This window comes from Saimiri boliviensis, chromosome 3 (genome assembly GCF_048565385.1).
Source record: "Saimiri boliviensis isolate mSaiBol1 chromosome 3, mSaiBol1.pri, whole genome shotgun sequence".
Lineage (NCBI taxonomy): Eukaryota > Metazoa > Chordata > Mammalia > Primates > Cebidae > Saimiri > Saimiri boliviensis.
Genome location: NC_133451.1, coordinates 9011068 through 9032375, shown reverse-complemented (window position 1 = coordinate 9032375; position 21308 = coordinate 9011068). Strand labels below are relative to the sequence as shown.

The 21308-nt window shown below is 53.5% G+C and overlaps 1 protein-coding gene across 2 annotated transcripts in view; it reads left to right on the top strand.

Moving 5' to 3' along the window:
- WDR1 (WD repeat domain 1) overlaps window positions 1–18124 on the top strand; it is a 42975-nt gene extending 24851 nt beyond the window's left edge. The window contains exons 6-15 of one of the 2 annotated variants that reach the window (XM_074395892.1): window positions 4065–4142; window positions 4401–4481; window positions 4837–5070; window positions 8153–8245; window positions 9491–9642; window positions 11175–11262; window positions 14298–14408; window positions 15369–15542; window positions 15842–15986; window positions 17789–18124. In XM_074395892.1, the coding sequence (XP_074251993.1) occupies window positions 4065–4142; window positions 4401–4481; window positions 4837–5070; window positions 8153–8245; window positions 9491–9642; window positions 11175–11262; window positions 14298–14408; window positions 15369–15542; window positions 15842–15986; window positions 17789–17895 (1263 nt within the window). In that variant the 3' untranslated portion in view covers window positions 17896–18124. Of the gene's footprint in view, window positions 1–4064; window positions 4143–4400; window positions 4482–4836; window positions 5071–8152; window positions 8246–9487; window positions 9643–11174; window positions 11263–14297; window positions 14409–15368; window positions 15543–15841; window positions 15987–17788 lie in introns of both variants that reach the window. The other variant, XM_074395891.1, reaches the window with a different exon arrangement.
- The last annotated feature ends 3184 nt before the right edge of the window (window positions 18125–21308 follow it).

Below are 21308 nucleotides of genomic sequence, written 5' to 3'. Positions count from 1 at the left end.
GGGCATTCGTGTCCCTGGCCTGTGCTGTGCCCCTCCCTTGCCCCTCCTGGGTTCTGAGGCTGGGGAGGGACGCATGGCATCGCCCTGCCAGGGCCTGCAGGAGGCACCGGATTTGGGATCCTGGGGTTTTGGGTGACCAGGAGTGTCCTCACTTCCGGGACCTGGAACTGGAGGAGGAATGTCCATGTTTTGACCTCGGGGATCCACTGAAATTGGCGCTTGTTACAAGTTGGAATTGAAAAATGGCTGAACGTTTTTCTCCAGTTTGTAGCAAGAGCAATCAGCGTCCACTGTCCCATCCACTCGTCTGTATTGGGGTGATTTGGGCATTTGGAGTGAGCTCTTTTCTCAGTTGTTAACTTGTTCAGTCAGAAGGACCCAGGGGTCAGCCAGGCCCAGCTATCTCCCTGGCCCACGGCACCTTGAGGGAAGCTCAGGCTGGGGTGGAGGGCCAGTGGGAAGTCAGCATGAGGACAGGACTGTGCTGGCCAAGGAAGTGGAGTTGGATAGAGAGAACTCGGTGTGCTGGTCAGAGGTCTAGGATTCGAGCTGTGGTTATGTCATGGTTATGCCCGATTGTTTGACCTCATCTGGAAGGAGTGGTGGTGCACACACCCCTGTCCCCTCCGACCAGGGGTCTGGGGGACAGGGTCTGGAAAGGCTTTGCCTCTCAGGTCCTCACACCATTGCCTGCACCCCAGCTGGCTCGTTCCTGCAGCCCTCTTGGGAACCGCCCTGTGAGGCCCTTTGATACAGGGATCGTGAACCCTATGGGCTAACATGGGCAGGGGACCGTGGGCCGTATTGACACAGGCAGGAAGTGGGCTCCATTGGCTAACCCCAACGGGAACAGGCCCTCAGCGTGTGACGGCTCCCTGATGACAGGTAACAGCAGAAGAGGTGCAAATATGCCTGCGGCATTAGGGATCTGACCTCTGGGATGGCTCTGGCCGGAGCATCCCCAGGCTTGCCGAGCACCTGCCCAAGGCCCAGGAGCCAGCACAGCTGAGATGAGTGCTCTGGACAGGAAACTGGAGACCAGATTCGAGCAGGTGAAGCGGCCCGAGTTAGCTACCGCTCTGGGCCTGGTGTTCTCTCCTGTGAAGAATTTGCCCACGGGCCTCCACGGCCCCTCTAGGGAAAAAGCATCTCGGGAGGGCCCTGAAGCCCCATCCGGAAAGTTGGTTTTCACTCTCAGCAGCTGAGTGGAGCAGGCCTCCAGGCCTCCTGGGGAAACTGCTTTCTCCAAATTCACATACCTAGAAATGCTAGAAAGCATTCAACACAGACCGTTAAAGCAGAGAAGGCTGGCTATAGAACTATGGAGAAGGTACTAAAGGAATTAAAGCAAGCCATAGAACTGGGCTTACACACAAGGAGGAGGGACCTCTAGCACCAGAGCCAGAGATGACCGTGCAGTCCCATGTCCCCCGTTCCACTTCCTGGGTGAGCCCTGGGCCCGCCTGAGCACTGCATGCCTTGTAGCTCTGCACTGCCTTGCCTGGCCAAGCCTTGCAGCACCCAAGAGCTGGGGGCAGGCAAAGGGCTCGGCAGCCCCATTGTTCATGAGCTGATCACAAACCCAAGCTCAAGTTCAGACTGAGCCAGCCTGGTGCTTGCATCCCTGTTTCTTGTGGGCGGTGACCACAACCCACATAGAATGAGCTCTTCAGTCATAGAGCGGATTGCAAGTCCCGCAACAGCACTCCTGAAATGAGGCCGGGAGGATGGTCTGCTTGAGGGAATGTGTTCTCTTTCTGGGTCCATGAGGGGGTGTAGTTTTAAGGGCAAAAATTTCCCAGCATCATGCCCCCCTCCCATCTCTCTCCATCCAGAAGATTTAACAGTTTATGTTTAAATTTCTCGGGCAAGGGAAAAAACTAAGAGTCAGTCACCCCAGTGGAAGTTTAAAGAAACTCCTTTCATTGGCCAGAGGAACTTGGGAAGATGGGAATTTCTCTCAGGATAAATTCCCCTGCTCCTTCACCCACACTGGATTTCTAGCTCTCTGAAATCCCCTTCCACATAGTGGAAGCTCTCTCCCCTCCTGGATTTCCCCTGTGGAGTCCCCTTCCACACTCTTCATGGAAATTTTTCTCTCTTTCCTCTTTTTTTTTCCCCCTCTTTTCTCTACCTAAATAAAATCACCTTTCTGCAACACTCTTGGGTTCGGTGTTTACTTTACAAGCTTACTGTGCACTTGCTGTGGTCCCCTCTCTCATTCTTAAGAGGGCGAAAACCAAAAACCTACAACATTCTCTCAGGGGAGTTGTGCCTCACCAGCACCCCAAAAACCTGGTTGCATGTTCATCCACTGGGGTGGAAACAGGACTGCCATCCCCCTCAGTAGCTCCCGGGGAGTTAATTACTGGGACTCCCTTTGTCAAAATGTGTGATTTCTTGGGCTTTCATCTTAATTGAGGTGGGAGGTCCTGGTTCAGGTGCAGGACCAGGGCCTGCTGTGCCTGTGTCCAGCCTGACCCCAGCCGTGAGCAGTTCTTGGCAGCACTGAGGAGGGTCACCAGAGGGAAGCAAGTTTGGGTTGTTGGCTGGAAGAAATGCTTTAATCTTCAAGTGCAGGAAGCCCAGGTTGCTTTCTGGGGCTGGGAGTGGGCCTCCCAGAGCCAAGAACTGAAGAGTGTGGTTCTGTGCACCACGAGCATCCTGCTGTGGGGACATTGCCAGATTCAGCCACATGTGTATCCTCTGCTGACTCTGACAGGCATTATGGGGATGTCAGTTTCCTTGAGTGTGGCCCTGGTAATCCCCAGGCACCTGATTGCTCTTTCTGGGCCTAAGTTTCATCATCAGTGAAATAGGCACAGAGGCAGCATTGGTTACGTGTGTTACTCTGCTGCAGCTGCCGTAACAGTTCATTAAGCCGCAGTTTGGGCGCCTTAAGTAATGGAAATTTATTCTCTGGAAATCAGAAGTCTGTAGTAATGGTGTGGGCAGGGACTCACTTCCTCCGAGTCCTTGTCCTTCCCAGATAACTGACAGCCCTAGGGGTTACTTTTGTGAGCATAACTCCCATCTCTGTCTTCATCTTCACTCCAACTCTGTATCTGTGTCCAGATTTCCCTCTTACAAGGACACCAAGTCTTGTTGGACTTACAGCCCATCCTAAAGACCTCATCTTGACTGCATCTGCAAAGACCCTATTTCTGAATAAGATCTCGCGGGGTCCCAGGGTTGGGACTTCAGCATGTCTTTTGGAGGGGCACAATTCAACTCAAAACATTACATGATCAAACACATGCAGTTCCCCCACACAAGTAGCTCCTGCTTTAAAATTCAGTCTGTGATGTACCTGGGGGCACGGGGCGCAGGTGATCCTCCTTGGGTTGAATTGCTTTTCCTGAAGGTTGGTATGTGTATCCACTGAGCGGTGAGCCCTTCCTGTGCCGAGAGAGTTGGTAGCACTGGATGTGCGCTTGCTGGGTTAGCACCACCTGCAGGTGGGCAGCGAGAGGGCGGGGCAGGCGTTGGCAGCTTTGTCACTGCTTAGAGACTCATTCTCTGATACAGACACTTGTTGGCTGAGGAAGGAATGCATTTATTTCCTTATTCTGGTAACAGAGTTGCCCCTGGAAGTCATGTCATTCCCCTTGTTTGCTTAGACTCTTGTTCTCCACGAAAGAAATCATTGTTTACCTTTGTTTAAAAGTCAATTATTCTACCAAGCACTTGGGCTGGGCTGAAGCCTCCAGGAAGAGGCCGTCTGGTCTCAGCCATCATGAAGCTTAAGGATCAGGGCTCCAGCTCTTTGCAGAGGGTGGCTCCTGGGGGTACCTCATTGGGGAGTGCATAGCTGGAGGCAGCCTGCCTTGGGATCAGCCTTCCCAGCAGGTAGAGCGGTCAGCACGGCAGGGAGGCTGGAACAAACCCCTGCCCCTCCACTGAGGGACTGCCTGGGACCTTTTTTAAGCTCTGAAATTGTCTTTTCCTGTAGACAAACAGTTCACACACTGAAGCTGCAAGCAGATTGTATTTTGTAGAGCGCATTCCTGAACCTAGAGTCAGGCCCGCGGCCCCTCACCAAGCAGGTCATTGTCTTCCTGCAGGACCACAGCCGCTTTGTCAACTGCGTGCGATTCTCTCCTGATGGGAACAGATTTGCCACAGCCAGTGCTGACGGCCAGGTAAGAGCTGCGATGGGTTTGCCGGGGTGGGGAATGGCTTGTCTGCCTGCTCCCGTGACTGCTCAGAGCCACAGGCTGCTGAAAGCCATCCCTGCGGTTGGGTAGTCAGAGCCCAGTAAATGCATTTCTGCTTTTAAACCACACTGGGAGCTCTGTCTATTAGCCCTGGTTTTCTAGATCCACAGTCCATGGAGAAACTGCTTACTCCAGAGGGTGTTCACACACACGTGACCCTCATATGTTTTTGTTTCTTGGAAGATATACATCTATGACGGGAAGACAGGGGAGAAGGTGTGCGCGCTCGGCGGAAGCAAGGCCCATGACGGCGGGATTTACGCCGTGAGTATGAACACGTTTCCTGGTCCAGTGGTGGGAATTTGGCTGAGTCCATGTGTAACTCCATTCACACTACTCTGGAGTTAGACAGAAACTGGAAATGAGGGGTTACAAGTTGGGGCAGTTTTGTGCCTCTGCCCAGAAAAGCTTTAGGATCGCAGCAAGGTGGTGGGAGAGGCTGGTGGCTGGAACAGGAGACCTGGAGGCAGGTTTTGTCCTTGGTCCACTCACGTCCCACCCGCTCTCTGGGCTCCTTCTGTCCTATTCAGAAACAGGGGCAGTGGACAAGCTGTCCTGTGGGTTCTCTTTCCAGTCTAAAGTCCTCTGGCACGTGACACGCTGCTTTTGTTTTGAGTAGATTAGTTGGAGTCCTGACAGCACCCATTTGCTTTCTGCTTCTGGGGACAAAACTTCCAAAATCTGGGACGTTAACGTGAACTCCGTGGTCAGCGTCTTTCCCATGGGCTCCACGGTTCTGGACCAGCAGCTGGGCTGCCTGTGGCAGAAGGACCACCTGCTCAGTGTCTCCCTGTCCGGGTACATCAACTATCTGGACAGAAACAACCCCAGCAAGCCCCTGCGCGTCATCAAGGTAAGGCCTGCTCTGGGGAAGCCACTGACCCCAGGGTGGGCAGGGGAGAGGACACTGTGGCCAGTAAGGAAGGAGAACTAAGGAGAGGCCAGGCAGAAGCTAGAGAGGTGTCCTCAGGCCTCCTTGGCCCTTGGGGTTTTGGTGGAAGGGAGGGATGCTGATTGGTTTTTTGGGACATGAGTTTAGCCACAGTGGGAGGCCAGGCGCCAAGTTCCCCTTAAGCTACTGTGAGAGTCGGAGAGTCGGGGGCAGTGGCCATCGCCCCAGCTGTTGAGAGCTGTTACTTTCTGCAGGGCTCAGCCTCCCTGAATTGGGAGTACACAGCGTGTGCCCACCTGACTGCAGGCAAGAGCAGGAGCTCACTGAGCACCAGGGCAGGTGAGGGGGCATCGCTGAGGTCCAGGGGCTGTCATGTGCAGGGACACCAGTAGAGAGCCTCGAGGAGGAGGAGGAGGAAGAGCAGGTAGCCTTGGGCCTGGGCCTGGGCCTGGGCCTGGGCGCTGGCTGCAGTTTGACTGGGCAGGGCTGTGAGGGAGATGCTGTAGAGCAGGCGTCCCCAAACTACGGCCTGCGGGCCGCATGCGGCCCCCTGAGGCCATTTATCCGCCCCCCACCGCACTTCAGGAAGGGGCACCTCTTTCATTGGTGGTCAGTGAGAGGAGCACAGTATATGGCGGCCCTCCAACGGTCTGAGGGACAGTGAACTGGCCCCCTGTGTAAGAAGTTTGGGGACGCCTGCTGTAGAGGTTCACGTGGGAGCGATGGGATCAGGAGGAAACAGAATCGTCCATGGGCCCAGGTGTGAAGGCCCTGAATGCCAGCCTGGGGAGGAGCAGCGCCTGCTTCTGAACCCTTCCCCAGGGGGTCCTGCCTTCTCCTGCTATCCACACCAGCTCAGTTGACACTGCAGTTTCAGGGGAGGTAGACGACGCACTTCATCCCCACAGCCAAGCCGCCTTGGGCTCCTTCTTTAAGCCAGTTGCAGAGACAAACGCCAGCACTTCCCTGACCCACTGCAGCTTGCTGCTGTAGGGCTCTGGGGACCAGCCTCTCAGAGGCTCTGAACCCCGCAGGGCTAACGTAGGCCAGCCTGGGGCAGCCCCCAGGCTCATGCACCCGGCAGTGTGCTGTGCAGTCGCTGGCTCCTTTACACCATGGCTTCTCGGAAGGGCTGCTAGAATCACCATCCCCTTTTACAGGGGCGTTTGTCCATGAGAAAGAGATCTCCTTAACCTTGTGTGTGACTTCTAAGGACCAGGTCACCTTGGCGCTCATTATGCATAGAGTCACGGTTCATCTGTGCCAGGGCAGCGGGGGCAGCAGCATTGCTGAGCAGGGAAAGGCTGAACTGTAAAGGTTTCCTTGATGAGGGCCTGAGAACAGAGGGGAATCGGGAGCACCTCCTCGCTGGGCTCACAGCCCAGGGTGATGAGTATAAAGGGAAGGTGTGCCAGCATGGGGCCGAGGAGATGGCTGCCTGGGGAAGCTGAGGGCTCTTGTCAAGACCGTGTTCCAGTAGGCCTCCAAGTGGGCTGGTGAGAAATGGTACACAGGCGAGTGAGGCTTCGCTACCAGCCAACTTCCCCTGTCCAGGAAAGCAGTTTCCTATGGGCCACCCCTAACACTGGGCTCCAGGTGTCAGCCTCCAGGTGTGCTGGTGGGGCTGCCTCAAGAGCACTCTTGCTCATACCACTACTGCCAACTTTCTGGGGCTGGTGCCACAAGGAATCTTGTGGGCTTTTACCGTTGTCAAAATCCCCACATCCCCACTCTCACGCCACACCTGTGTGAGTCACACTCGTGATGACGGTGTTTGAGGTGCTGATCTGGACTGCAGTAGGATTGAGGAGCAAGTCAGCTCAGGCTGCATGTTACACTCAGCCGGGAACTAGAGAGCGCTAGTGGCTGGCAGCCCCAGAGGCACTCAGAGTCTCCAGGGAGGTCTCAGGGTAACAGGAGCTTGCAGGCCTCCAGAAGGAACACCTGTGTGCACCTGGGCGGGGCTGGGAGTGTTTCTGGTGAATTCCGGTTAGTGAGTGTGCACACAAGTCTCCTTGGCTTCTTGCAGAGCGCAGAATTGATTCAGCAGGAAGGTGGGCCTGAGCCCCACTGGTGAGGGCAGTGTTGGTCTGAGGTCCTCACTGTAAGGAGCAGGACTGATGGGACACCATGTTGGAAGGTGGCAGCCTAGCTCAGCGCCCCTTACTGGACCATGTGATAATTTTTTCCCGTTTATATGGAAAAGATGGAAGTAGCTGCATCCGTTGCCCATTCTTCAGTCACACTGGTAACTCTGTACCTGTCTCCAAATATCCATGCCATATTGTGGCAACATGTAGCATACCACAGAGTTAAAGAATTCCTGCGGAAAAGCCCTTAACTCAGGGAAGAGGAGAGGGGCCCACCGGGAGCCAGCATCCCTCTGCAGGGGAGAGGTGTGAGGAGATTCTAACAGCCCCAGCCATTATTTCCGTCCCAGGATCAGATACAGAGGGGGCGAAATGCCTCCCTCTGGAAGCAGCTGTCTGGTTGTAGGCCAGCCTTGTGGGCCCTCCACTGCAGCAGTCGGGAAGTTAGGGCGGGAGCGGCAGTGCTCGCAGACAGCCTTGGGCTTTTACGGTGGTCAGAGACAACCCTGCCCTCAGCAGGACTGGCGTTCCTGGGGAGGGAGAGAGAAGCCAGGGCCTGAAGCCAAGGCCTCCTGGATCGACATCCTTGTGGTCTCCACCCTGATAGGTGCTGGTCAGCTGGCTGCAGGCCACATGTCTGCCATGTGAGATGCTCAGGTGCTGGGCTTTCGTCAGACCACATCTGGGCCCAGGTCTGGGTTCGTTACCTTGGAGGGAGGGGAATAAACGACAGGGTCTGTAGGTGACTGGATAGCTCCAGAAAGGTTACTTAGGGCTCGTGGGCCATGCATTCAGACAGCTGGGGCTCTGGGGCCTCGGCACACCTGCACTGCCATGGGTGGAGGGGCGTCCACCCCCTCTGTTATACCCAGAGGCTTAGTTGGTGGAAAGCGGGTGGCGGAGGGCAGGTCGGCGTGTCCTCAGCTTACCCAACCGGCACGTCTCCTCCACAGGGTCACAGTAAATCGATCCAGTGTCTGACGGTGCATAAAAACGGCGGCAAGTCCTACATCTACTCCGGGAGCCACGATGGACACATTAATATCCTTTGACTCACAGAGCTGGCTCTGGAGCCACTGGCTGTGGAGGGGAATTTCCTGTTCCCATGGTGCCAGAGGCCAGGCCAGCCAGGTGGCTCCAGCTACAGCCACAGCCACATGCTCTTCTGACCAGTGTGGCCCCTAGGGGTGGCATGTCTGTACATGGGGCCCTGGCACCTCCAGGACTAACGCTGAGGAAAGCCACGGGCAGCTCTGACCTGGTCAGTCCCTTCTTGCTGTGCAGCCCTGAGTGTGTGGCTCGATGTCTCTGAACTTGGGCTGCTAATCTCCCTGTAGATGCCAGCTGGCGCCAGCCTTGTCGCTACTCCACACGGTGGGATTCTTGATTCTTAGAATTCACAAGCACCTGGAGACCCTTAAGTTGGGTCCCCTTTTTTTAAAAATGAGAAAACTGGAGCTTAGCGAGCTGAAGTGCCCTCCCCAGAGTCACGCAGCCTGTGCTCTGCAGAGCCGGTGCTAGTGCTCCTGTGAGGTGCTTTGTGGCCCTTCAGTCACGTTCCCTGGAGGTGTTCGTGTCCCCCTTATAAGTCCTTATCCAGGTTTCTGTAAATCAGTCCTGGTTTCTCCCTGGTGATGGGGGCTTCCGTTGAACTTTTCCTGCATGGCCTGGGGCTGGTCACATGCTGCTCTTGGGGCTGTCTTGAACCTTGGAGCTGCCATCTGCAGAGTGCCTGGGCAGGGGCACTGACACGTTGCTGGCGAAGGCATGTGCTGTGCGTTGTTCTGCTGCCCTCCCTAACCACCATGCTTTGTTGGAAACTGCCTTTTGTGTGGACAGCTCTGGTCTGCATGTGCTGTACCTCCCAGAGGGACTGTCCAGGACCCAGGGAGGTCCCAACAGTGCTGGGAGAGGAGGGCCGACATGCCACCCTCCACTCCCCAAATGTAAGGAAATGTAGGGGTAGAGGGGTGCTCCTGCCCAAGGCCCCGTCATAGCTAGTGGCAGAGGAGGCCCTGGAGCGTCCCCAGCTTGCTGGTCCCCTGGGGCCTACAGCACGGCTCCCTTTCTGCTTCATCCAGCCTCTGGGTGGTGCACCCATACCTCAGATACCGCGTCACAGGAATGGGTCAGCTGTGGACACCGCCAGCTTCCCAGGGGAAACGGTTTTCTCCATTCGCGATGAGTTCTCATTTGTTGACGTAAATGTGGAGTCTTATTACTGAAGCCACACCTGAGAACACCCAACAGTCCTGGAAGCCGGGCTTTTCCTTAACCCCGCCCTACATTACTGGGATTCAGAGACAGGGGAGAACGACTCATTCGCTGGGAAGGGCCACACGAACCAGGTGTCCAGGATGACCGTGGACGAGTCGGGGCAGCTCATCAGCTGCAGCATGGACGACACCGTGCGGTACACCAACCTCACGCTGCGGGACTACAGGTGAGAGCGCTCAGCTCTGCAGGGCTCCCGGATGAGCCTCAGCTACCATGGAGGGCTTTTGCCACCAGCAGTTCCTGTTTTTGAGGGCGCCTCACTTGCTCCTGTCATCTCTCCCACCCCGTCCCAGCATTGTTCTCCGGTTGTTGAGCCCTGAGCCCAGCACGGTGTTATAGACCCAGGTGGTCTGGGTAATGTTCTTGCCCACGGATGATGACCAGGTGTGGACTCTGCCCTGGAAGCAGGGGCAGCAGATCACAGCCCTGTTCTTCAGGAACCTGCCGCAGTCTCTTTCTGTCTCCCCTTCCTCATCAGTAAAGGCAGGTACAGTGGAGCCTGCCTCAGACCATTGTGGGTTAGGTGAGCCTGGCACAGGGCACGTGCTGAGTACAAACAGCATCCCCCTTCTGCTCAAGGGTGAGACGGGTACACGGTGATCTGGTTAAAAGAATGTCTTAACTGTGTTTGCTCTGGTGCTTTTGATTGGCGGTCAGTAGAACTAGGAGAGTAGCTGTTTGCAAGTGATCTAAAGTCCTAAATGCAGTTGAAAAGGCTTGAAAGGGAATTGTTTCAGGCCCTGACAAGTCCTCTGCACGTCCAGTGTCCCCATGCCTAGGACTGACCCCTCCTCTGCCCCTACACTTCTTGTGTAGACCCTGTTGTTACCTGGTAATCCTGCCTAGGTGGTGTTGCCTGAGAAGCAGGGACTTCTGGGGCCTGTTGATGGATGGCTGGCGCCAGGTCCAGCACACGGCTCTGAGCAGGTGTGCCCTCCTTGACACACAGGCCCTGCCTGCCTGGGCATCTGTAGGTAAATTGGGCCTCCTGATAAGTGGCAGAAGCGGCCCTAGAGCCCAGGCATTTGGGCCCTGGTCCTCTTTCTACTGCCCTGTGGTAACCTAAAGGTCTTCCTGGGCCAGATAACTCAAGGCAAGGCCCTTACAGAGCCAGCCTTGGCCTGAGGACCTTGCTGCAGAGCCTTTGGGGATGCCACACTTGGCCCAGTGACGCAGAATTTTCCTTGGTGATCTCAGTTTTCAAGAAATTTGTGTGTGTGTGTTTCCAGGACAAGTTTTGATAGCCTTGGCCGAGGCTAAAGATAATATGATTTTCACCCATTAAAGGTAATGGATTCTTAAAAGTTACCCTTCCATTTTGGGGAGCAGAACTCAATTCTGTTTGTGCCCAGTGAACTCCAGAGTCTTTAGTCGGCAGACATGGCGACAAAAGCCAAACTGGGCGGAGTGAGGGCTGACCACAGATAAACATAAGCATAAGCAGTGCCCTGGCTGGCTCCTCCACTCCTTCCCCACTCCCAGGCCCCCATCATGATTCATCATCTCTTTGCACCAGAGTCGCAGGTCTTTTTTTTGCCCCCATCCCATATTTGAGCAAGTCTTTCCTTCAGTATAGATGGTAGTAGAATTGCCTTCTCCTAAGTAGCAGCATTGCCGTGGTTTAAGAGTGAATGTATGTGAATGCCTCCACTGAGCGGCTGCATCGTCGAAGTAACGTGCTTCCTTTCTCTCTACCAGTGGACAAGGAGTCGTGAAACTGGACGTTCAGCCAAAGTGTGTCTCTGTGGGCCCCGGCGGATACGCTGTGGTCGTGTGCATCGGGCAGGTAGGGACCTGCCTCTGTTCGGGTCGGAGCTTGCAGCTGTGTGGTACCTGCTTGCTGAATTCTACTCACGTCCCATTTGACAGTTGCTCTAGCCAGTGTTTTTCTTGAGCGCTCATTTGCTCTGCAATAAGAGAGCTCACATACTTAATCCTCACCACCATCTTGCCTCTTGTACAGATGAAGAAATGGAGGCACAGAATGGGTAAGTTGGTTGCCCAAAGTCACAGCTCGTCAGAGGGCAGAGCTGGGGTTTGTCTGTAAGCCTCAGACCATGCTGCGTGCCCTTCGGCCTGTGAGGTCTATGAGAAACTCCGTGGAGTGGGCCTGCCTTTGCTCCTGTTTAGATCCCAGCCCTGCTGCGTTGGAGCTGTGTGACTTCTTGCAGTTACCTCACCCTCTCTGAGCTTTAGTTTTCCATCCCCAGTACTCACAGATCCAGGTGATTATGAGGAAGTACACGTAAGGCTCCTCACACTATCTTGTTTCCTCTTACAGATGAGGAGGGTGAGGCCCAGAGCAGCCTGGGGCTTTCCCTCATGCAGAAGGTGGCATCTGACTCCCCAGCCTGGCTTCTCACTCCAGACAGTGGGGTCACCTGTGCACCTTTGCCTTCGGAGTTTCTGGAGCAAAGCACCCTTTCTGGAGATCCAGGCCTAACCCACTTTATACAGAATTCTGCTCTGCACAAGATACTATCTGTTGGCGGGCCTAGGCTTGCTGGCATGTAGACTGGGGAAGGCAAGGGGCAACCATTGGCACAAGTGCAAGCCCTGCTAAGGAAAGCTGCATTCAGGACCCTCCACCCCTCCTTCGCCCTGTGAACTTAATTGCTTTAGGGAGAATGGATTTCTCTGTGTCCTAGATAACACAAACTCTCTGCCAAGTAATTATTGCAGGCGGCCTGGACAGCCAGTGGGGCTGGGGGAGAATCCGAACACGGAGCACCTCAGGGCCTGGGGGAAACGCTGCAAAGCAGCTTCTGTGTACAGCAGGGCTCTTGCCAGCCAAGGGGTCTGCACATGGGGCTTTTGTGGGTGAGCGGGTAAGGCCTAGGGCAGAGCACCCTTTGTCTCCAGGCCCAGGTTTCCTCGTCTGTAAAGCTGTGGTCATGATAGGCCACCCCTTCCCCTGAGGCTGAGAGTAAAGGTCTCAGGAGGACGTTCAGATAGGAGCCCAGTGGGCGTCTGCCCCCAGGGGGTTACAAAGTACCCTGGTAGGGTTGTAGCATTGCGGGGGCAGGGGGGGTGCTGTTACTCATCCGTTCCTCCCAGGGCATCTAGAACCCCCACTCCGGGTCAGAATCTTCTGCAGAGCTCCCTGTCACCAGTCAAAGGGTCAGGAGGGTGCTGGGAGGGGCCTGGGGTTTTAGATCAGGAAACAACCAGGTTCAAGTCTCATGTCAGACAAAGCTTCAAGCCAATGCTTAGGCCTTCATTCTTCACCTGTGGGTAGATAAGGCCACCCCAGAGCCAAGCAGATGACACAGGTGCACCTTCAGTAGCAGTAGTACTATGAATGGGCGCTGCTACTATTCATCCTTGTACACCCCACAATCCACACAAAAACAAGCCCACAGGGTAAGGGCGGGGTCTGCCTGTCTTCATGACAGCTGATGGCTTGGGTAGGGGCTCATTGGGATAAAGGCGAAACTCACAGATGATGGCCACTCTGTCTGGGAACAGACGAGTAAGTTAGAATCGGAAGAATAGACAAGGAGGGGAGACAGAAAAAGGAGGGCCCCCACTGCAGAGCCTCTGCTGCACGTACCAGAGGCAGAGGTCCAGTGTGGGGGCTGAGGCTTGGAATCTCGGGGAGTCCCGGCTCAGCCTGTGGGAACTGGTGCCTTGAACGCATAAGCATTGTATACCCCATTTTTTCCTCCGTGAAATGGAGAACCTGATCCCTGCCTTCTGGGGCTGGAACACTCGCAGCAGAGTGCTGGCACATGCCCAGGGGCTGTTGCTGCTGTTTTTGTTTCTGTCCTTACCCTGAACATTGACTCATCTTCACGATAGCCAGGCACCACTGGCTAATGAGGCCCAGGACGATTCTGGGCCATCCCTTCATCCAGCAAGCAGCTGTGCTGGGGTCAAGCCTCGGTCTATCTGTCTTCAGAGCCCTGCCTGGGCAGCAGTGTGCCATGGGGGCGTCCCCACTGCAGCCGGACACCCAAGTACTTGGCACCCTGGCAGTTCTGAGGGCCAAGCAGCATGGCTCAGTCCATGCTGAGGACGGTCTCCTACCCTCTCACCAAGCAGTTCAGGAGTAAACGCAGTACAGGGCTGGTGTGGTGGCCACCACGAGGGGTGCACACTTCCCAGTGAGCTTGGGCCATCAGGAGCAGCGACCCAGGCCCCAGGAAGTGGGCACTGGCCTCTCAGCCACTGTGCTGCCCTGCTGTCCATCCTCCCAGGAATCATGCTTGTGTAGGGGCAGAGTGCCTCTGGACTTGAGTGTCCCAGCTCCACTTCCAGTCGCTGGAGTTAGGCGGATGCTCCACAGCTGGGTGCCACGAGGTTCTCCTACTGTCCTAGGCTGTAGGAGAACCACTAGCTGTGGAACTCTGGCTCGCTCTTTTGTCTTGAGAAGCCAGAACCTAGAATCCCAAGTGCCATACTCTTTTGCACTGTTGCTTTGAGGCCTTATTGCGCCCCCGCCCCACCATGCTCCTATCCTCCTGACGCCTAGGCGTGCTGTTCAGCAGAGTGCATTTATTTCCCTCACTGACTGGAGGTACTAAAGTTCAGAGGCCAAGTGACTGTCCAAGAGGCAGTGCTGTGGTGACAGCCGTGGGGGTAATGTAGTGATGATGGTGATGGTCACAGTTCATTGTGTTTCCTGCCCCACTTGACTGAGGGTCACAAGGCTGGGACTGAGCCCAGGTGGTATGGCTCAGAACCCCAGATGGCCCTGCAGTTGGGGACAGAACCAAACCCAGCTCCACTGAGCCCCGACAGGGGCACACCCCTCCTGCTGCTGCAGGCTTTCTCCCGAAAGGCTGGACCGCCTTGACCCGCTACTCATGTGTGCCGCAGATCGTCCTGCTGAAGGATCAGAGGAAGTGCTTCAGCATTGACAGCCCCGGCTACGAGCCTGAAGTTGTGGCAGTGCACCCAGGCGGGGACACGGTGGCGGTTGGGGGTGCGGTAAGGCACTTTCCTCTCCTCTGTGCTCTTTGTCCTTAGTGTCTGGGTGATCTGGGGACAGCATGTGCTGTGTGAGTACTGGGGCTGTCTCAGGGAAGGGTGGGGTCAGGCAGGGGAAGGGTGGGGCAGGGGGTGAGGAACCTGCTCTGGGGCCCAGCCACCTCCTGCCACCCAGAGCTGGAACCTTACCCTGCCCTCTTCAGCACTCCCCCCACTTCTCTGCCCAGGTACCCACAAGACTGTGGACGGTGAGGTGGGGGGAGTTCTGAGGAGGGGACAGCTGGGCCTGAGAGCCAGCCCCGTGAGTGGCAGGGGGAACAAGAGGGCAGCAGGTCAGGGAATGAAGGAACAAGAGTGGTGTCCCCTGGGGCTGGGCTCAGCTCGTAGATTGAATGAAGAGTGACAAGAATTTCCTGACATCTTCAGGGTGCAGTACTAATGAAGAATGTTAGTTTCCCTTGAGTTCCACCTTGGTGTAATTCTCATGCCCTTGAACTTGTGTTTGTGGCACGGTCAGAGTTTGCCTGGCCAAGTCCTGAGTGCTTTAGAGAAGAGCTCGTTTTCCTTCCCCAGCCCAGGAGGGCAGCCCTCTGATCACCCAGGCCTGCAGCAGGTGTGGCAGTGCCCTCTATGCTAGGGGCCGGGCAGCTCTACTTGCTACTTGGGTCCTTTAGGTCAGGTGCTGGATGTGACCTGCGCATGGAGTAGCTTCCTCCACCAGCCAGCTTGAGGGCCTCAGGAGACCAGTGATGCCCTGAAGTGCCAACAGCCGTTTTCTTAGAGCTGCGTAGGTTTCAGGCCTATCCATGGGAAGAGCCATGCCCAGCGCCTGACATGCACCCACAAGATTGCAGTCAGAAAGGCACATTTTCTTAAGGCCTCAACCCCTCCCTTCACAAAGGGTGGGTGTGGTGCATGTGTGTTTGGTGGTGGCTCACTTCCTCTCTGTTCCTGCCCTAGGATGGCAACGTCCGCCTGTACTCCATCCTGGGTACCACGCTGAAGGATGAGGGCAAGCTCCTAGAGGCCAAGGGCCCTGTAACCGACGTGGCCTACTCCCACGACGGCGCCTTCCTTGCCGTGTGCGACGCCAGCAAGGTGGTCACAGTGTTTAGCGTTGCTGACGGCTACTCGGTGAGTGGGCAGCGGGCTCCTCTGTCCCCGTGCTGGGCGGTGCAGGTGGCAATGGAAGGCGGTCGTGACTTGGTGACCTTGAGCTGACCTTGTCTGAGCTGTAGCTTTCTCACTTCTACAAGTAGCAGTTGCCTCGTACCGTGCTTCTGGGGAGTTAGTGGGTTTGTAGGGGTCGCTAGCATAGTTAGTGCCTGAGAAACCTGGGTCCTCATTGTCAACGTGAGGAGTAAGCGAGGTGATATGGGCAACCCTGGCCTGAACCTGACCTGCCACCTCTCTTGTTTTCAACCTGCAATTAGGAGAACAATGTTTTTTATGGACACCATGCAAAAATCGTCTGCCTGGCCTGGTCCCCAGACAATGAACACTTTGCCTCCGGTGGCATGGACATGATGGTGTACGTCTGGACCCTGAGTGACCCGGAAACCAGAGTCAAGATCCAAGGTGACTTCCTCCCCCAGGTCATGGCCCGGAGCTCCGTGGGCCACTTCATAGGCTGTCTCCCTGGCTGCCGTTCCCAAGGCTAAGGAGCCTCTGTGCTTCTAGGCAGGTGGCCCAGAAGAGGTGTGGGTCTCCTTCCCTCCAGCAAACTCCAGCTATGTTGCTGGCCATACTGAGGGACCACAGGCTGCATCGTGTTCCCAGTGGGAGCATGTGGGCCTCATGCACAGGACACGTACTCAGCTGAGTGAAGGCCTCACTCATGACATCTTCCCTTCCCCCTCCCACCCCTTAAATCCCACCTGGGACACCAGGGTCTCCCCCTCCCTAAGAGAGCCGTGTCCAGTGTCTAATGTGAGCCTCATGTAGACGCTGAAATTTTCTGGTAGCCACATTTCAAAAGGAAACAGATGAAATTATTTGTAACAGTAGATTTTACTTAGCCCAGCATGTCATCATTTCTCCCTGTGGGGGTTGTGATGTCCTCAAGTGGCCGTGTGTTGGGAGACAGCTCTGTGCTGTCCAAACCCTCCCCTCCCCAGTGCCTCCCTGCTGTCGTCCTGGGGCGGTCAGGTCCCCTCATCCATTTTCCTTGAACACATCCTTTTGCGTTAAACATTAACGGGCCCTTTTCCTATTTAAAAATGTGTGAGCCCACCCACAGAGCTCCTTCCCCAGCTGCAGGCTGCAGGTAGCGGGCAGGCAAAGGGGGAAGGCAGCCCAGTCGGTCAGAGACGCAAAGCAGATTTCACTGTCCGTCCTGGTTTATAAGGCAGTCGACATTGAGAGTCAAGTAGTGAGAATCAGACAAGTTCATGAATGAAATGGATCCAGAAAAAATATATAGCAAGAGCTAGTCAGGTAGAGAGTAGGTCAGGGTCTGTGTCTTCACTGTGTGGTCACAGGCCACCAAACATAAGTGACATCAGGCTCTCATGCACATAGTGCATGAAAAGAGCCAGCCTGGTGATGTGAACAGAGCGCCAAAGCCTGGCCTCACTGTCAAGTCATGCTTGGTGGTTGCAGGAGCTCCCAGGCACCAGTGCCACCCACCACCTGCAGGCCAAGGCTTCCTGCATCAGGGCACATGCCATGCCAGGTGGGGTATGCTGAATCTGATCCTGTCTAGGCGGGGCTGCAGACCTAGAGGCTGGGGACCACCTGGACCAGGGGAGCAGAAAGCTGGTGGGAACCCCCTGGCCTGCAACTGGGAGCCTCCCTGGGCTTTGTGGGCAAAGCCAGCCACAGAGGAGCTGTGGCACAGGCACCATCTCACTGTTGTCATCTCGGTGGGAAGAGGCAAGATGATGGGGGAATCAGGAATCTGGTCGTTCACGTGTGACTCACAGAGGGCAAAGTCAGTGGCCCCCAATTCTGTTTTCCAGCCTTTTTTTGGTTGTCATGCCCAGCCCATTTTAATACCATACGGATACAGCCTAGCGCTTTGTGTGTTGTCTGCATGCCATCGCTTTTATTCATAAGAAGAAATTGTTATTTCACTCTTTTGGAACTTGGTTCTCAAGACCTGGAGAGGTGTAGCCACTGGCATCTGTAGGTGGAGCCAGGGATGCTGCTAATTACCCTGCAGCACAAAAAGAGGTGCCTGGCCTTGGGGATCAGGAGTGCCAGGCAGAGAATTCGGCCCCACTGCCACCCTACCAGACTCTTGAGTTATAACGATTCAGGGCCATTTTCTTGGGGGCCCTGTGATGATTTAGGCACAGGTCATTCCATCTTCCTAGTCTAAGATGTACATAGATGTGGAGAAGTTTGGCTTTTTGTTAAATTGCACCCTTTCTTCTCAGATGCACACCGGCTGCACCACGTCAGCAGCCTGGCCTGGCTGGATGAGCACACGTTGGTCACCACCTCCCACGATGCCTCTGTCAAGGAGTGGACAATCACCTACTGAGGAGCCCCACCCCCGCCTCTGGACGGACCTAATCAGGGACTAGAGTTTAACTGCAGTGGAACATGTCATTTCTCTATTTCTGTGACGTGCCCCCTTGCCCCTGCCCCACCGCAAGAGGCAGTAGGGCCCCGTCATGACCCTCGTCTCTGCAGGGTGTCTGTACACGTTCTTCTGAAAGCTTTAGACAGGAACAGTTTGCACATGAAAAATAAAGCGAGCACTTAAACAATGTGTGGAGCATAACTAAAACCCACAGCCCAACCAAACCTTGAGAATGCAGAACATTCCAGAGGCAGTAGCCTCCAAAGCACACAGAGCCCCCGGCCCCGGCGTGGGCTCTCTCTCTCACTGTTGGTCATGGGAGGTTGTACAGGTGAATGCGCTGGGGCTCTCACGTTCCTACCTGCAGAACATTTCTGTACTAGTGAGAAGAGGGAATATGCGTTGCAGTTCAGCAAAGCCGGAATTCTGTGTTGAGCAGATGTCTGTCTCTTCCTAGCGTGTGACTCGCACCGTGTGGCTGCCTTCAGAGAGCCACCTCCAGATCAGATGGGGACACACGAGCCCTGGATATGTTTCATTGTCAGATTTTGTGCTTGATTTTAAGAATGGAATTGGGGTTTTTTTTTGTTTTTTTTTTTTGTTTTTTTTTCTAAATGTATTTTAACTGTTGCCTGTCAGTGTTTACAAACTAGTGCGTTGACGGCACCGTGTTCAGGTTTTGAGAACCCTTGTTAGCCAGACTGAGGTGTCCTGGTCACTGTTTCACCATCATGCTTTGATGTTCTCCTGTCTCCCTCTTCTGCTCCCAGGAGCAAAGGTTAATTTAAGGGCAAAGATGAAGTCACTGTAAAACTAATCTGTCATCGTTTTTATCTTTTTTTTTTTTTTCAGTGCAGAAATTAAAAGTAAGTATAAAGCACCATGATTGGGAGTGTTTTTGCGTGTGTCGGAATCACTGGTAAATATTGGCTGAGAACAATCCCTCCCTTGCACTTGTGAAAACACTGAGCGCTTTAAGAGATTAGCCTGAGAAATAATTAAATATCTTTTCTCTTCATTGTGGATCACTGACTTTGTGTGATGGGGGTACTTGGGGCGGCTGGGTGGGGAGGAACCTCTGTGGGATTCTCATAGCTTTAGGGGTCTCACCAGCCCACAGCCTCAGGCAGGAAATGTTTAGAGTCCACGATTGTCAGACCCATTGTGTGGGGGAAGGGAATCCCCAGAGAAGGGGCTGGAACCCTTGGTTCCTGTTCCCAGCAGTACCACCGGTCACCCTGTGACCTAGGTCACATCCCTTTCCTTCTCTGGGCCTAAATTTCTTTGTCAACTGACAGCACTGGACCAGATGATGTCCGCATGCCATCTGCTTCCCAAAGTCTTAGCAGCCTGTATAGCTTTCACATCAGGAATAGCATGCATTTAGATGTTAAAAACTAAGTTCCCAAACATCCACATTAATTGCAAAGTGAAAGGCACTGTTCTTTGAAAGTGCCTTTTGTACTTCTTTTGTAACAATTGTTAAGTTGTCTAAATTTGCAATCCCAGTTTTAAAAAATGCTTTGAAGAATCTAATTATACTGCTTCTTAGAAAAGTCAGGGAATAAAATGTTAGTCTATAACATCTGAAGCCGGGGCTGCCTCTTAAAGTCTACAAGTGTACTTTGTTCCTATGTGTATTTTGGGTTAGGAGCAAGGTAACTTTTTTTTTTTTTTTTTTTTTTTTTGAGAGCTTTTCGCCCTTGTTGCCCAGGCTGGGGTGCAATGGCACAATCTATGCTCACTGCGACCTCTGCTTTTCACATCAATGGGAGTGGTGAATCATTCAGTAAATGGTGATGATAAAACTGGGTGACAAGAGTCTTCTTTACCTTATCCTTATAGCAGACTAAAAAGATTTAAAGTTTTAACTTTAGACAATAAAACCATAAGAATTCAAGAAAATACTGAAGCAGGAGTGTTTCTAAGAAGGACAAAAATGGTAAAGAATGGTTCCATTTGTGAAAACAAAGCCACAGACTCAAGGTACAAACAAAGAAGGCCCTGAGGACCTTATAAGGTCCATTGCAGAGGGGAGAGTACCTGTTCTTTCATGTAGTGAAATTAAAGGCTTAAAATATCTCTACCCAGGATCTCCAGCAGTTTCAAGGAGGAAGATCTGTATACTCACAAGTAATCTTTCGAAGAGAAAAATTAAAAGCCACTTTTTTTATTCCTGGAGAGAAAAGAATGCAGGCATCATTTTCAAGCTAATTGTTTATTGGCAATCCATGATCATAAGCCTGAGCACCAATTGGAGTTTTGGGAGAGGAGAGAAGCTGGACCCCAGGCATGACCCAGATGGACCCAATCCTCCACAGCTCCATTCAAGGCAGGGTGATACCTTCGTGCATACCAGCTGCATTCTGCAGACCAGCTTTGGCTACCTGGAGCACTTCAGGATTCCAAGACCCTAGAGTGCACTGGAACTAGACATAGAACTGAGGTCAATTAGCAATGATCAGCAAGGATCAACACTTGTGGGTGGAGAGGGAAGGTAGGGTGCAGGCATCTCCCATACTCATCGGCCAGCTTAGGGCCTTGGAGACCCGACACTCGCCCTCGAGGAAGCAGTGTAGTGAGAAGAAAGCCAGACTAGGGGATTCTGTTTCCAGCTCTGACACGCTGACCTCTTGGTCAGAAGCAGCTCAACTAAAGACTTAGCTCCTAAGGGCCTCCTGAGGATATATAGCAAAGTCTGTTTCCATTAGGGCAACGCCCTTGTGAAATGAGCATGTAGATAACATGCATTTGAACAATTTGATCAGTTGTTGAAAAGTGATGTTTGTGTTGACCTGTGCAAACTGACGGGATATGGTGGAATTGAATCCCTGCTGCAAAGGGGAATTTACATTTACTGCTAATTACTGCATTAACAAAAATGTATTGATCACCAAACTGACAAATTGTTTAGCATAACAATTTTTCTTCTAATGATTACTATGTTGGCAAAAGAATCTCTTGGGTTCAACCTTACGGAAAATTTGCCCAGTGTTTGACCCCAGGCCTGTGAGAACAATGCATCATATCTGGACCTCGCAGAGCTGGGAATCCCTTTGTGCTGTAAACTAGTACAGTGTGGTACTCTTGACACTAGGAAATTATTGAATGCCCAAAGAACTTTTGGTTATGTGGAGATGTACTGTACCAAAAAATGGAAACTCAAAACAATTTTAAACATTTATTAATGTCTCTACGACTTGTAAACCCATTACATGTTACCATAGCAAACTTTAAAGAAAAATCTTCAAAACAATAGTAGAAGAGTAGCATTGTTTTACAGCTTGGAAAATCTCATGCCTGGCTTCTCCATTCCATGTGTGCACTACATTGTTTTAGTTGAAATACATGAAGAAAATCTGGTTTCCCAC